Raw genomic sequence first — 17,077 nt, forward strand, 5'->3', positions numbered from 1 at the left:
AGTTAACCATGTTCCTATCATCAACATACTTGTGGATATTGGATAGCTAATTGCCGTTACAATTGTGGCAGCAATATTATAGATGTAATTGATGTTAACCTTCAGAACTGTGTTGAGCCCAGACAGATGATCTATTTACCAAGAAAAGTGAATGTGCTTTACATAATTTTAATGAAACTATGTTTGGTAGAAGTATGAGATTTCTTTTGGTGTGGCGGTCAATGATTCTGCTGTGGGGCAGCGCAATATTTAAATGAAGGCAGAGGAAACACTGACCCACCCTACTGGGGAGCCAGGTCCTGACAGGCCAATCAGATTGATGGTTTAAAGCATTGTTGTTGATTTAGACCATCACATTTGTGCATTTTTTTCTTCTTCATGTTGCTAAAATGCTGTCATTTCTACTTTTAAATGTAACAATGTTTCACACACAAGTTATTTTCAAAGAGATGGCTTTCGGCAGCACTGAAGTGAAAAACACAGTTCCACTCACCAGATGATGCTCATTCGAAACTTAATTAACTTCTTGTTGAAAGTTATTCTTGAAAAGGGAGAAGCTAACAAATGAGCAACAACATCCTCTTTGATTACATTTGCTGCAGCTGCAAAATAGCCGGTCCTACCCATTTTCCCACCCGGTCCCACCCATTTTCCCACCCGGTCCCACCCATTTTCCCACCCGGTCCCACCCAAGTCAAAATGTGATCGGTTGATTCCACTGTCACTACAAAATTTTGCCCTAATACAGTTGAATGGCAGATGCCTTTATCGAACTTCTGTTGGCCTGGCCAATGGCTGACTTAGCTAGCTCAGTTTATCTGCCCAGAGACCAGCAAAGAAAAATCCTGATTGGATCTTTTTTCCCTCTTCAGTGTTAACCCTTTCCTTTCCAACAAAAAATGCCGAGATTAAATCAGAACATAATTGAAAATAATAGTTAATTATAATATTATTATAATCATTGTCGTTTAAATCCTTAGCCCTTTGTTGAAGGCCCAGTGGCTCTATTTTCCCCCAGCATGCAATATTTCACTATTCTAATGTCTAAAGAACCCAGATGTTGTTCTGAAATATGAACACAGAAATATTGGATGTTTTGAACTGTTATTATGGTGCTGATTTGACAAAATTACAATCATGGTCTTGAATTGGACTCGCATTTTTCTAGCCTTGGTCTTGTCTTGAACCCCTTGTCTCAGTCTTGACTCTGCCCCCCCCACTCCCCTCCGGTCTTCGTCTTGACTTGGACTCGATTTACCCCGGTCTTGGTCTTGAATCGGTCTCGCTTTACGTGGTCTTGAACACAACACTTTTACATCCTTGTAACCTACAAGGATGTAACCTACAAGGATGTAACCTACAAGGATGTAACCTTAACCCCTGTTAGATCAACACATTAGGGTCCGTTAACCTGTGTTAGGTCACTGTGCTAGGTCACTGTGCTAGGTCACTGTGCTAGGTCACTGTGTTAGGTCACTGTGTTAGGTCACTGTGCTAGGTCACTGTGCTAGGTCACTGTGTTAGGTCACTGTGCTAGGTCACTGTGTTAGGTCACTGTGCTAGGTCACTGTGCTAGGTCACTGTCTGACATCCCTCTGCTTCTCACTGTTGTCTTCAGGAGGAGCGTTTTGCCTTCCTGGCAGAGTGGTATGACCCCAGTGCTGCTCTCCTGCGCCGCTACCAGCTGCTGTTCTACCCCAAAGATGGCTCTGTGGAGATGGTAAGCATTAGGCTAGGTAATCACACGGTCCTGTGGAGATGGTAAGCATTAGGCTAGGTAATCACACGGTCCTGTGGAGATGGTAAGCATTAGGCTAGGTAATCACACGGTCCTGTGGAGATGGTATGCATTAGGCTAGGTAATCACACGGTCCTGTGGAGATGGTAAGCATTAGGCTAGGTAATCCCACGGTCCTGTGGTGTAGGCAGGCCAGGGGCTGAGTGTGGAGATGGTAAGCATTAGGCAAGGTAATCACACGGTCCTGTGGTGTAGGCAGGCCAGGGGCTGATATAATCACACGGTCCTGTGGTTACTTAAAATATACTGAACAAAAATATAAATGCAACATGTTAAGTGTTGGTCCCCTGTTTCATGAGCTGAAATAAAAGATTCCAGAAATGTTCCATACTCACAAAAAGCATATTTCTCTCAAATGTTGCTGTGGGACTTTATATACTGTAGATAAGTGTTTGCCTTTTCAAATCATGTCCAATCAATAGAATTCACCACAGGTGGACTCTAATCAAGTAGAAACATCTCAAGAATGATCAATGGAAACAGGATGAACTTGAGCTAAATTCTGAGTCTCATAGCAAAAGGTCTGAATACTTACATAAGGTATTTCTGTTTTTTATTTGTAATGCATTTGATTTGTTTTTTTGCTTCGTCATTAATGGGGTATTGTGATGTCATTAATTGGGTATTGTGATGTCATTGTGGTGTATTGTGATGTCATTATGGTGTATTGTGATGTCATAATGGGGAATTGTGTGTAGGTTGATGAGGAAAACATTTAATTTAATCCATTTAAGAATAAGGCTGTAACATAACAAAATGTGTAAAAAGGGAAGGGGTCTGAATACTTTCCAAATGCTCTGTAAATGCCCTGACTGTTCCCTTCAACATCAATGTTGAAACATGTAAATACCCTGACTGTTCCCTTCAACATCAATGTTGAAACATGTAAATACCCTGACTGTTCCCTTCAACATCAATGTTGAAACATGTAAATACCCTGACTGTTCCCTTCAACATCAATGTTGAAACATGTAAATACCCTGACTGTTCCCTTCAACATCAATGTTGAAACATGTAAATACCCTGACTGTTTCCCTTCAACATCAATGTTGAAACATGTAAATACCCTGACTGTTCCCTTCAACATCAATGTTGAAACATGTAAATACCCTGACTGTTCCCTCAACATCAATGTTGAAACATGTAAATACCCTGACTGTTTCCCTTCAACATCAATGTTGAAACATGTAAATGCCCTGACTGTTCCCTTCAACATCAATGTTGAAACATGTAAATACCCTGACTGTTCCCTTCAACATCAATGTTGAAACATGTAAATACCCTGACTGTTCCCTTCAACATCAATGTTGCAACATGTAAATACCCTGACTGTTTCCCTTCAACATCAATGTTGAAACATGTAAATACCCTGACTGTTCCCTTCAACATCAATGTTGCAACATGTAAATACCCTGACTGTTTCCCTTCAACATCAATGTTGAAACATGTAAATACCCTGACTGTTCCCTTCAACATCAATGTTGCAACATGTAAATACCCTGACTGTTCCCTTCAACATCAATGTTGCAACATGTAAATACCCTGACTGTTTCCCTTCAACATCAATGTTGAAACATGTAAATGCCCTGACTGTTCCCTTCAACATCAATGTTGAAACATGTAAATACCCTGACTGTTCCCTTCAACATCAATGTTGCAACATGTAAATACCCTGACTGTTTCCCTTCAACATCAATGTTGCAACATGTAAATACCCTGACTGTTTCCCTTCAACATCAATGTTGCAACATGTAAATACCCTGATTGTTTCCCTTCAACATCAATGTTGCAACATGTAAATACCCTGACTGTTCCCTTCAACATCAATGTTGCAACATGTAAATACCCTGACTGTTTCCCTTCAACATCAATGTTGCAACATGTAAATACCCTGACTGTTTCCCTTCAACATCAATGTTGCAACATGTAAATACCCTGACTGTTCCCTTCAACATCAATGTTGCAACATGTAAATACCCTGACTGTTCCCTTCAACATCAATGTTGAAACATGTAAATACCCTGACTGTTCCCTTCAACATCAATGTTGCAACATGTAAATACCCTGACTGTTCCCTTCAACATCAATGTTGCAACATGTAAATACCTTAAATGTAAATGTAAATGTAAATTTCTGACTGTTCCCTTCAACATCAATGTTGCAACATGGAAATACCCTGACTGTTCCCTTCAACATCAATGTTGCAACATGTAAATACCCTGACTGTTTCCCTTCAACATCAATGTTGCAACATGTAAATACCCTGACTGTTCCCTTCAACATCAATGTTGAAACATGTAAATACCCTGACTGTTTCCCTTCAACATCAATGTTGCAACATGTAAATACCCTGACTGTTTCCCTTCAACATCAATGTTGCAACATGTAAATACCCTGATTGTTTCCCTTCAACATCAATGTTGCAACATGTAAATACCCTGACTGTTTCCCTTCAACATCAATGTTGCAACATGTAAATACCCTGACTGTTCCCTTCAACATCAATGTTGCAACATGTAAATACCCTGACTGTTTCCCTTCAACATCAATGTTGCAACATGTAAATACCCTGACTGTTCCCTTCAACATCAATGTTGCAACATGTAAATACCCTGACTGTTCCCTTCAACATCAATGTTGCAACATGTAAATACCCTGACTGTTCCCTTCAACATCAATGTTGCAACATGTAAATACCCTGACTGTTTCCCTTCAACATCAATGTTGCAACATGTAAATACCCTGACTGTTTCCCTTCAACATCAATGTTGCAACATGTAAATACCCTGATTGTTTCCCTTCAACATCAATGTTGCAACATGTAAATACCCTGACTGTTTCCCTTCAACATCAATGTTGCAACATGTAAATACCCTGACTGTTCCCTTCAACATCAATGTTGCAACATGTAAATACCCTGACTGTTTCCCTTCAACATCAATGTTGCAACATGTAAATACCCTGACTGTTCCCTTCAACATCAATGTTGCAACATGTAAATACCCTGACTGTTTCCCTTCAACATCAATGTTGCAACATGTAAATACCCTGACTGTTCCCTTCAACATCAATGTTGCAACATGTAAATACCCTGACTGTTTCCCTTCAACATCAATGTTGTAACATGTAAATGCCCTGACGGTTTCCCTTCAACAGAGTGCCTTGCGAAAGTATTCAGCCCCCTTGAACTTTGCGACCTTTTGCCACATTTCAGGCTTCAAACATAAAGATATAAACCTGTATTTTTTTGTGAAGAATCAACAACAAGTGGGACACAATCCTGAAGTGGAACGACATTTATTGGATATTTTAACAAATCAAAAACAGAAAAATACCTTTACTACCAGGTATTGATCCTGCAGGTCATCTCTGATACCTTTACTACCAGGTATTGATCCTGGAGGTCATCTCTGATACCTTTACTACCAGGTATTGATCCTGGAGGTCATCTCTGATACCTTTACTAACAGGTATTGATCCTGCAAACTCGGTCTCAACCTTTAAGTCTTTACTGAAGACTCATCTCTTCAGTGGGTCATATGATTGAGTGTAGTCTGGCCCAGGAGTGGGAAGGTGAACGGAAAGGCTCTGGAGTCAACGAACCGCCAGGTATTGCTGTCTCTGCCTGGCCGGTTCCCCTTTTTCCACTGGGATTCTCTGCCTCTAACCCTGTTACAGGGGCTGAGTCACTGGCTTGATCCTGGGGCTCTCTCGATACCTTTCCCAGGGGCAGGTCGTCACCTGGGTGGGTTGATTCACTGTTGTTGTCGGCCTGTCTGGGTTTACTACCCCCAGGTTTGGGTTGTACCGTATTGTCAGGAGATCTTTGTAACAGGGCTAGGTCACTCGGCCTTGTCTCAGGATGGTAAGTTGGTGGTTGTAGATTTCCCTCTAGTGGTGTGGGGGCTGTGCTTTGGCAAAGTGGGTGGGGTTATATCCTTCCTGTTTGGCCCTGTCCTGGGGTGTCCTCGGATGGGGCCACAGTGTCTCCTGACCCCTCCTGTCTCAGCCTCCAGTATTTATGCTGCAGTAGTTTATGTGTCTGGGGGCTAGGGTCAGTTTGTTTATCTGGAGTACTTCTCCTGTCCTGATTCTGGTGTCCTGTGTAAATCTAAGTGTGCGTTCTCTAATTTCTCCTCCTTCTCTCCTTCTTTCTCAGGTCTCTCGGAGGACCTGAGCCCTAGAACCATGCCCCAGGACTACCTGACATGATGACTCCTTGCTGTCCCCAGTCCACCTGGCCATGCTGCTGCTCCAGTTTCAACTGGCCTGGGCCCTAGGACCATGTCCCAGGACTACCTGACATGAGGACTCCTTGCTGTCCCCAGTCCACCTGGCCATGCTCCTGCTCCAGTTTCAACTGTTCTGCCTTACTATTATTCAACCATGCTGGTCATTTATGAACATTTGAACATCTTGATCCCACGTTCTGTTATAATCTCCATCCCAGGCACAGCCAGAAGAGGACTGGCCACCCCACATATGCTCTCTAATTTCTCTATTTCTTTCTCTCTCTCGGAGGACCTGAGCCCTAGGACCGTGCCCCAGGACTACCTGACATGATGGCTCCTTGATCCTGTCCCCAGTCCACCTGACTGTGCTGCTGCTACCAGTTTCAACTGTTCTGCCTTATTATTATTTGACCATGCTGGTCATTTATGAACATTTGAACATCTTGGTCATTTTCTGTTATAATCTCTACCTTTACAGCCAGAAGAGGACTGCAGGCCATCCCACATACCGGTTCCTCTCAGGTTTCTTCCTAGGTTTTGGCCTTTCTATCCTGCAGGAGTTTTTCCTAGCCACTGTGCTTTTACACCTGCATTGTTTGCTGTTTGGGGTTTTACTGGGTTTCTGTACAGCACTTTGAGATATCAGCTGATGTACGAAGGGCTATATAAATAAATTTGATTTGATTTTGATTTGATTTGATCTCTGATACCTTTACTACCAGGTATTGATCTTGCAGGTCATCTCTGATACCTTTACTACCAGGTATTGATCCTACAGGTCTCTAGCTGATACCTTTACTACCAGGTATTGATCCTGCAGGTCATCTCTATCTGATACCTTTACTAACAGGTATTGATCCTGCAGGTAATCTCTGATACCTTTACTACCAGGTATTGATCCTGCAGGTCATCTCTGATACCTTTACTACCAGGTATTGATCTGTGCAGGTCTCTATCTGATACCTTTACTGCCAGGTATTGATCCTGCAGGTATCTATCTGATACCATTACTACCAGGTATGGATCCTGCAGGTCATCTCTGATACCTTTACTAACAGGTATTGATCCTGCAGGTCTCTATCTGATACCTTTACTACCAGGTATTGATCCTGCAGGTCTCTATTTGATACCTTTACTACCAGGTATTGATCCTGCAGGTCTCTATCTGATACCTTTACTACCAGGTATTGATCCTGCAGGTCATCTCTGATACCTTTACTACCAGGTATTGTGTCAATGTAAAACTTACACAAGACAGTTCATAGAATAGTCCATTTAAAGAAATGTAGCCCTACATTTAGCTAACATTATATAGTTAATCCAGAGATTCTTACCTTTTCCTCAAATTCGTCAGTCTCGTCCAGATCATCATGGTATTTGTAGTTCTTCTTCATAGCCACATTAGTAGTAATTAGCATTTAATTTGGGGGGAGGGTAAATGCAGGCTAATATATTGATAAAAGTCACCTTGTCCAAGAGATTTACACGATTATCAAAACGACACGCCAGGGTAAGTCTACACGAAACACAGACCAGGCTATCAAAACGACACGCCAGGGTAAGTCTACACGAAACACAGACCAGGCTATCAAAACGACACGCCAGGGTAAGTCTACACGAAACACAGACCAGGCTATCAAAACGACACGCCAGGGTAGGTCTACACGAAACACAGACCAGGCTATCAAAACGACACGCCAGGGTAAGTCTACACGAAACACAGACCAGGCTATCAAAACGACACGCCAGGGTAAGTCCACACGAAACACAGACCAGGCTATCAAAACGACACGCCAGGGTAAGTCTACACGAAACACAGACCTTATTTGAAGGGTTTCTAAAATCCCCTTTGGGAAAAATGTATGGTGGAAAAACGATTGGAACCATTTCCTTGTTTGACCACTAGGTTTTATGGGTGTTATGACTCATACTGTGGTACTCTATTGAAGAAACTATCAGCTAATGTCTCTCTGCATAAAACAAGTCATGTTTTTTTCCCTCAGTGAATGCTCAGGTCTTGAAATGCTCAGGTCTTGAAATGCTCAGGTCTTGAAATGCTCAGGTCTTGAAATGCTCAGGTCTTGAAATGCTCAGGTCTTGAAATGCTCAGGTCTTGAAATGCTCTGGTCTTGAAATGCTCTGGTCTTGAAATGCTCTGGTCTTGAAATGCTCTGGTCTTGAAATGCTCTGGTCTTGAAATGCTCAGGTCTTGAAATGCTCAGGTCTTGAAATGCTCAGGTCTTCAAATGCTCTGGTCTTCAAATGCTCTGGTCTTGAAATGCTCAGGTCTTGAAATGATCAGGTCTTGAAATGCTCAGGTCTTGAAATGCTCAGGTCTTGAAATGTTCTGGTCTTGAAATGCTCAGGTTTTGTGTTTTTCTTTTATTTGGACCTGCTAGAAATGTTATTTTGTTTTCTTTCCAGTTTGATGTGAAGAACCAGCGTACCTTCCTGAGGCGGACCAAATACGATGAGCTTCACCAGGAGGACCTGTTTGTTGGAAACCGTGTGAACGTGTTCTCCCGCCAACTCGACCTGATTGGATATGGAGACCAGTATACAGGAAACAAGCTCGGCAGCAAGAAAGAGAGGTATTTATGTTGCTGTGGTGGTGCAGCATCTCTGTAGAACGTCCTCACATCAGCAAGGGGCCTGATGAGCTGAGCATAATTAATGGGACTTGCAAAGCAAACATCCCCATTCTAAGTCTTAGACATACTTCTTCTTCTCTGGAACCCTCCTCCTACACCGTTTTAAGATAAAAACGCCATTCAAACTTTAAAACGTGCAGATGGATACGGAATATTGTTTGTCTGCAACTTTTTTATATAATATCTTTTTATACTTTTGAAGTGATGTATAAATATATTTTTGTCCTCCATCCGCTTACATGACATTTCCTTAAGATTTCAAAAAAGGCCTCATTGTGACATCGTCACATCCAACTTCCGTTCACTGTAAAATGCAACAATGCAACTCTTGACACAAATCAACTACTTTGACCACTTTGGAACAACAGACAAAACGTTATAGCATTCACTAATCTACTACTCAAATCTGCCGTTTTCAACAAAATCATATTCTGATGAAAAGTTACAGCTTTTTTTAGTGACCACATCAACAACATTTTCTGTAATTTTTTTTTTTTTTTGCAAACAACTTACCGTTTTAAAGTACTACCCAGAAGAGTTTTATCAAAACGTTAGAGGGGTATGAAATCTTCTTCTATTCAAATCTGTTTGCGGATCCAAAATATCCACTCCGGATCTATACTGAACAAAAATCTAAACGCAACATGTAAAGTGTTGGTCCCATGTTTCATGAGCTGAAATAAATGTTTTCAGAAATGTTCCGTACGCACAAAAAGCTTATTTCTCTCAAATGTTGTGCACAAATTTAAGATCCCTGTTAGTGAGCATTTTATGTTTTGTCAAGGTTACCCATCCACCTGACAGGTGGGGCATATGAAGATGCTGATTAAACAGCATCATTACACAATGATTATTACACAGATGCACCTTGTGCTGGGGACAATAAAAGGCCACTCTAAAATGTGCAGTTTTGTCACACAACACAATGCCACAGATGTCTCAAGTTTTCAGGGAGCGTGCAATTGGCGTTGTCGTCGTAGAGAATTTGGCAATATGTCTAACCGGCCTCACCACCACAGACCACGTGTAACCACACCAGCCCAGGACCTCCACATCCGGCTTCTTTGTCTGCGGCATCGTTTGGGGTGAAATCCATAGATTAGGGCCTAATGATTTGTAACTTGTTGCCCTCATATTTGTATTCAGTATAAGGATTGATTGAATATGTGCGTAGATGTTTGAGTAATCCTTCAACTGCTCTCTTTCCAGCTGTAGTAACGGCATGTCAGAAGTTAGCAGATTAACAACAGCTGCAAATTCCTAGGAAACTACATCATGTTTTGAATCTAGTAAAGACGTTTTGTGGGTCAGAGTGCAGTATTTATTTAGTATTTAAGCACAAACGTACTGAATCTTTTTGCTTGTTTCTCACACTTCTTTAAGCCATATAAGGGAGCAGTGTTGCTCGGTTAATGGGATTCTAATTCAAGACTCCAATTTCATATTCACCACCTTTAAAAAAAAATTTGTTTTTAAATTGTTGACTCTGTCAGGGAACTGGCACAAAGATTTTCAAACAAGACAACAGTTCTCACTCCCATGGATAATAATAAACCAATATTCTGAGTTCCTGTACATCTAGTTAATCTGTCCATCAAGATTATGGGTTGTTCCCCAATGCTTGGAAGTCTGTTGCAGTGTTGCAGACCCACCTATAAGCATTCCTCCAGTGGGACCTGTTTTACCATCTGGGGACCCGACACGGGTGGGAAATGACCCACCTGTAAGCATTCCTCCAGTGGTATGAAACGTAGCTGAAAGACGGATGGCTGATCATCTGACTGATCACCTCATTCAGGGTAACTCCATACAACAAATGGTTGAACTAACCATTCAACTGAAACAGCAACTAGCTATATTCTGGAGTACATTCAATCTAACCTGGACGTAGGTGTTGAAGTCGGTCTGTTTGGACCTGAAAAAAGGCCTTTGATTCTGTGAATCATGAGGTCCTTCTATCCAAACTATCCTCCCTTAATGTGTCCACTGAAGTCATTCGTTGGAAATATTCCTATTTGACAAACAGAAGTCAAACCGTTCGTTTGGGGGACACTCAGTTGGACTCTCCTTACAATAACATTGGGGTCCGACAAGGGTCAATATTAGGCCCCCTTCTGTTTACCATCTATATAAATTATCTCCCACTTGCTTGCCCACAAGTTAACATGCAGACGATACAATTCTGTATGTGCACAACAAACAAAAAATAGACAACTAGTTGTTAACAAGTTAACTGAAGCTATGGTACATGTTCCTAAATGAATGACTAATTCTTGCCTGTATTTAATTATTGACAAGACTGTTTGTATGTACTTCTCTAAGAAATCCTTTGATTCTTCACAACCAGCTGTTCTTGTTAATGGAGGAGAATCTGAATGCTGAGTCATTTTGGACTCCCAACTTGACATTTTCAGAAACATGTGAAGAAGGTGGTTAAACACGGTTAAGTTTGGATTATCCAACTTTAGGTTTATCAGACCTTTCCTTCCTCTGGATGCTACCAAACTATATATGATGTGATCTTCTCGCAGCTGAGATATTGCCTGGTTGTGAGAGATGTGATGTACTGAACACTAAAACCCAGGTTTTCAATCCACATGGCACACAATGTACAAAGCATGTCTCTCTCTCTCTCTCTTCCCTTGTTTTCCTGCAGAACTCTTGCTATGATAAAACCAGATGCAGTCAACAAGATGGGAGACATTCTACAGATGATCAATGATGCCAACCTGATCCTAACCAAAGCCAAAATGACAAAGCTGACATGGTAAAGGTCAAAGTTATTATTTCAGCTGATAGACGCAGGTGACTGTCTAGGTGGGGCTGATGATTATTGCATTGTCAATAAGCTCAGTTACATATGGCTGTAGTCTGTAATGTGTCCAGTGTTAATGACAGGGTTTGTTGTCAGATGGCCTCCCAGGCCTGGGGCTGCTGGGCTACTATTTCTAGAGCTGCACCCACTCAGAGATGTGTTTTAAAGTGAAAGAACAAAAGCTTTCTTTTTCTCAATTCATAACTCCATGTCTCCTTTGCCCGGAAGGTCACTCTGAGGTAAAGCTACATTAGTATGAAAAGAGCTAAGTTCCAGCATTCCACGACTATCTTTCCGTTGCTGAGGGTGCCAGTGAAGGACAATAGAGTGAGAGATGAGAATATACCATTTTGAGAGAAATGTGATATGTGCCACAGACAGCTCGTTCTGCCAAGTGCCAAAGCTCCTCCCATTCAAAGGTAGGGGGTGGGCTTGATTATTCACACATGTCAGAAACATATGGCGTGCCAGGGGACCTGGGCTGTGTTATTACCTGTTGTCAACATATGGCGTGCCAGGGGACCTGGGCTGTGTTATTACCTGTTGTCAACATATGGCGTGCCAGGGGACCTGGGCTGTGTTATTACCTGTTGTCAACATATGGCGTGCCAGGGTACCTGGGCTGTGTTATTACCTGTTGTCAACATATGGCGTGCCAGGGTACCTGGGCTGTGTTATTACCTGTTGTCAACATATGGCGTGCCAGGGTACCTGGGCTGTGTTATTACCTGTTGTCAACATATGGCGTGCCAGGGGACCTGGGCTGTGTTATTTATTACCTGTTGTCAACATATGGCGTGCCAGGGTACCTGGGCTGTGTTATTACCTGTTGTCAACATATGGCGTGCCAGGGGGACCTGGGCTGTGTTATTACCTGTTGTCAACATATGGCGTGCCAGGGTACCTGGGCTGTGTTATTACCTGTTGTTAACATATGGCGTGCCAGGGACCTGGGCTGTGTTATTACCTGTTGTCAACATATGGCGTGCCAGGGTACCTGGGCTGTGTTATTACCTGTTGTCAACATATGGCGTGCCAGGGGACCTGGGCTGTGTTATTACCTGTTGTCAACATATGGCGTGCCAGGGTACCTGGGCTGTGTTATTACCTGTTGTCAACATATGGCGTGCCAGGGGACCTGGGCTGTGTTATTACCTGTTGTCAACATATGGCGTGCCAGGGTACCTGGGCTGTGTTATTACCTGTTGTCAACATATGGCGTGCCAGGGGACCTGGGCTGTGTTATTACCTGTTGTCAACATATGGCGTGCCAGGGGACCTGGGCTGTGTTATTACCTGTTGTCAACATATGGCGTGCCAGGGGACCTGGGCTGTGTTGTCAACATATGGCGTGCCAGGGGACCTGGGCTGTGTTGTCAACATATGGCGTGCCAGGGGACCTGGGCTGTGTTATTACCTGTTGTTAACATATGGCGTGCCAGGGGACCTGGGCTGTGTTATTACCTGTTGTCAACATATGGCGTGCCAGGGGACCTGGGCTGTGTTATTACCTGTAGTGAGGTTACCTATAACGTTAGCAGGCAGCAAAAGGCTCTCAGTGTTGGATTGCAAACAAAGCAGAAAGGTTGTCTTTGTGTCTGTGTGTAAGAATAGTTTGTCCTCTGTCTATGTTCTTTCCGTCCGGAGGTGAGTTTGTAATACATTACCGTGCCACTTGATGCCTCATGTGGTTTGCCAGTAATATCCTATCCTCCTCACTAGGGCTGGCACAACCCTGTCACCGACAGTTCGGGAGAAATACTGTCATGAAAATGAAAATGACTGTACTAACCTTTTTTTGCAACAAACAGCTGACTGAAGACGGGACAGGCATTCGTAGCGTTTGAGTCCGTTTCTGTGATAACAACGTGATGAAACTCGGCTGCCACTTGCTGAAACACGCAAGGTGTAGAAAAGGGTGAATAGAATGAGCTTGGAACCTCTAACCCTGGCGATTTGACTGGTAAACTGATGGCCCGCCATCATCGACTTGAAAAGGGACATCCGTTCTAGACCCTCTTCCTCGAAGCTGCACATGGCCCTTATTGTTGATGATGTGGTTGTTCCTGACAGGAAGCACATGTCCCTTATTGTTGATGATGTGGTTATTACTGACAGGAAGCCCATTTCCCTTATTGTTGATGATGTGGTTGTTACTGACAGGAAGCCCATGTCCCTTATTGTTGATGATGTGGTTGTTACTGACAGGAAGGCAGCCACAGTTCGTCCTTATTTAAAAGGATCAAGTTGATCCTAACTGTTATAGGCCAATTTTTATTTTGCCCTGTTTATCAAAAGTGTTGGAAAATCTTGTTAATAATCAAATCAAATTTTATTGGTCACATACACATGGTTAGCAGATGTTATTGGTCACATACACATGGTTAGCAGATGTTAATGGTCACATACACATGGTTAGCAGATGTTAATGGTCACATACACATGGTTAGCAGATGTTATTGGTCACATACACATGGTTAGCAGATGTTAATGGTCACATACACATGGTTAGCAGATGTTAATGGTCACATACACATGGTTAGCAGATGTTAATGGTCACATACACATGGTTAGCAGATGTTAATGGTCACATACACATGGTTAGCAGATGTTAATGGTCACATACACATGGTTAGCAGATGTTATTGGTCACATACACATGGTTAGCAGATGTTAATGGTCACATACACATGGTTAGCAGATGTTAATGGTCACATACACATGGTTAGCAGATGTTAATGGTCACATACACATGGTTAGCAGATGTTAATGGTCACATACACATGGTTAGCAGATGTTAATGGTCACATACACATGGTTAGCAGATGTTAATGGTCACATGGTTAGCAGATGTTATTGGTCACATGGTTAGCAGATGTTATTGGTCACATACACATGGTTAGCAGATGTTAATGGTCACATACACATGGTTAGCAGATGTTATTGGTCACATACACATGGTTAGCAGATGTTAATGGTCACATACACATGGTTAGCAGATGTTAATGGTCACATACACATGGTTAGCAGATGTTATTGGTCACATACACATGGTTAGCAGATGTTAATGGTCACATACACATGGTTAGCAGATGTTAATGGTCACATACACGTGGTTAGCAGATGTTAATGGTCACATACACATGGTTAGCAGATGTTATTGGTCACATACACATGGTTAGCAGATGTTAATGGTCACATACACGTGGTTAGCAGATGTTAATGGTCACATACACATGGTTAGCAGATGTTAATGGTCACATACACATGGTTAGCAGATGTTATTGGTCACATACACATGGTTAGCAGATGTTAATGGTCACATACACATGGTTAGCAGATGTTATTGGTCACATACACATGGTTAGCAGATGTTAATGGTCACATACACATGGTTAGCAGATGTTATTGGTCACATACACATGGTTAGCAGATGTTATTGGTCACATACACATGGTTAGCAGATGTTAATGGTCACATACACATGGTTAGCAGATGTTAATGGTCACATACACATGGTTAGCAGATGTTATTGGTCACATACACATGGTTAGCAGATGTTAATGGTCACATACACATGGTTAGCAGATGTTAATGGTCACATACACATGGTTAGCAGATGTTATTGGTCACATACACATGGTTAGCAGATGTTATTGGTCACATACACATGGTTAGCAGATGTTAATGGTCACATACACATGGTTAGCAGATGTTATTTTGGTCACATACACATGGTTAGCAGATGTTAATGGTCACATACACATGGTTAGCAGATGTTAATGGTCACATACACATGGTTAGCTTTAGATGTTAGTTGGTCACATACACATGGTTAGCAGATGTTAATGGTCACATACACATGGTTAGCAGATGTTAATGGTCACATAACACATGGTTAGCAGATGTTAATGGTCACATACACATGGTTAGCAGATGTTAATGGTCACATACACATGGTTAGCAGATGTTAATGTGAGTGTAGCGAAATGCTTGTGCTTCTAGTTCCGACAGTGCAGTAATATTTAACAAGTAATCTAACTATTCCACAACAACTACCTAATACACACAAATGTAAAGGGGTGAATGAGAATATGTACATATAAATATATGGATGAGCGATGGCCGAACGGCATAGGCAAGATGCAGTAGATGGTATAAAATACAGTATAGACATGTAATGTTTATTTATTTTTATTTTATTTCACCTTTATTTAACCAGGTAGGCTAGTTGAGAACACCTTTATTTAACCAGGTAGGCTAGTTGAGAACACCTTTATTTAACCAGGTAGGCTAGTTGAGAACACCTTTATTTAACCAGGTAGGCTAGTTGAGAACACCTTTATTTAACCAGGTAGGCTAGTTGAGAACACCTTTATTTAACCTGGTAGGCTAGTTGAGAACACCTTTATTTAACCTGGTAGGCTAGTTGAGAACACCTTTATTTAACCAGGTAGGCTAGTTGAGAACACCTTTATTTAACCAGGTAGGCTAGTTGAGAACACCTTTATTTATCCAGGTAGGCTAGTTGAGAACACCTTTATTTAACCAGGTAGGCTAGTTGAGAACACCTTTATTTAACCAGGTAGGCTAGTTGAGAACACCTTTATTTAACCAGGTAGGCTAGTTGAGAACACCTTTATTTAACCAGGTAGGCTAGTTGAGAACACCTTTATTTAACCAGGTAGGCTAGTTGAGAACACCTTTATTTAACCAGGTAGGCTAGTTGAGAACACCTTTATTTAACCAGGTAGGCTAGTTGAGAACACCTTTATTTAACCAGGTAGGCTAGTTGAGAACACCTTTATTTAACCAGGTAGGCTAGTTGAGAACACCTTTATTTAACCAGGTAGGCTAGTTGAGAACACCTTTATTTAACCAGGTAGGCTAGTTGAGAACACCTTTATTTAACCAGGTAGGCAAGTTGAGAACAAGTTCTCATTTACAATTGCGACCTGGCCAAGATAAAGCAAAGCAGTTCGACAGATACAACGACACAGAGTTACACATGGAGTAAAACAAACATACAGTCAATAATACAGTATAAACAAGTCTATATACAATGTGAGCAAATCAGGTGAGAAGGGAGGTAAAGGCAAAAAAGGCCATGGTGGCAAAGTAAATACAATATAGCAAGTAAAACACTGGAATGGTAGTTTTGCAATGGAAGAATGTGCAAAGTAGAAATAAAAATAATGGGGTGCAAAGGAGCAAAATAAATAAATAAATTAAATACAGTTGGGAAAGAGGTAGTTGTTTGGGCTAAATTATAGGTGGGCTATGTACAGGTGCAGTAATCTGTAAGATGCTCTGACAGTTGGTGCTTAAAGCTAGTGAGGGAGATAAGTGTTTCCAGTTTCAGAGATTTTTGTAGTTCGTTCCAGTCATTGGCAGCAGAGAACTGGAAGGAGAGGCGGCCAAAGAAAGAATTGGTTTTGGGGGTGACTAGAGAGATATACCTGCTGGAGCGTGTGCTACAGGTGGGAGTTGCTATGGTGACCAGCGAGCTGAGATAAGGGGGGACTTTACCTAGCAGGGTCTTGTAGATGACATGGAGCCAGTGGGTTTGGCGACGAGTATG

The 17,077-nt window shown here is 41.9% G+C and overlaps 1 protein-coding gene across 2 annotated transcripts in view; it reads left to right on the forward strand.

Annotated features, from left to right (window-relative positions):
- The window catches only part of nme7 (NME/NM23 family member 7), a 119,478-nt gene that overhangs the window by 8,043 nt on the left and 94,358 nt on the right, over positions 1–17,077 (forward strand). For both annotated transcript variants that reach the window (XM_046299640.1, XM_046299641.1), the window contains 3 exons: positions 1,619–1,720; positions 8,455–8,621; positions 11,338–11,448. In XM_046299640.1, the coding sequence (XP_046155596.1) occupies positions 1,619–1,720; positions 8,455–8,621; positions 11,338–11,448 (380 nt within the window). The remainder of the gene's footprint in view (positions 1–1,618; positions 1,721–8,454; positions 8,622–11,337; positions 11,449–17,077) is intronic.

Source organism: Oncorhynchus gorbuscha, linkage group LG02 (genome assembly GCF_021184085.1).
Source record: "Oncorhynchus gorbuscha isolate QuinsamMale2020 ecotype Even-year linkage group LG02, OgorEven_v1.0, whole genome shotgun sequence".
Taxonomy (NCBI): Eukaryota; Metazoa; Chordata; class Actinopteri; order Salmoniformes; family Salmonidae; genus Oncorhynchus; species Oncorhynchus gorbuscha.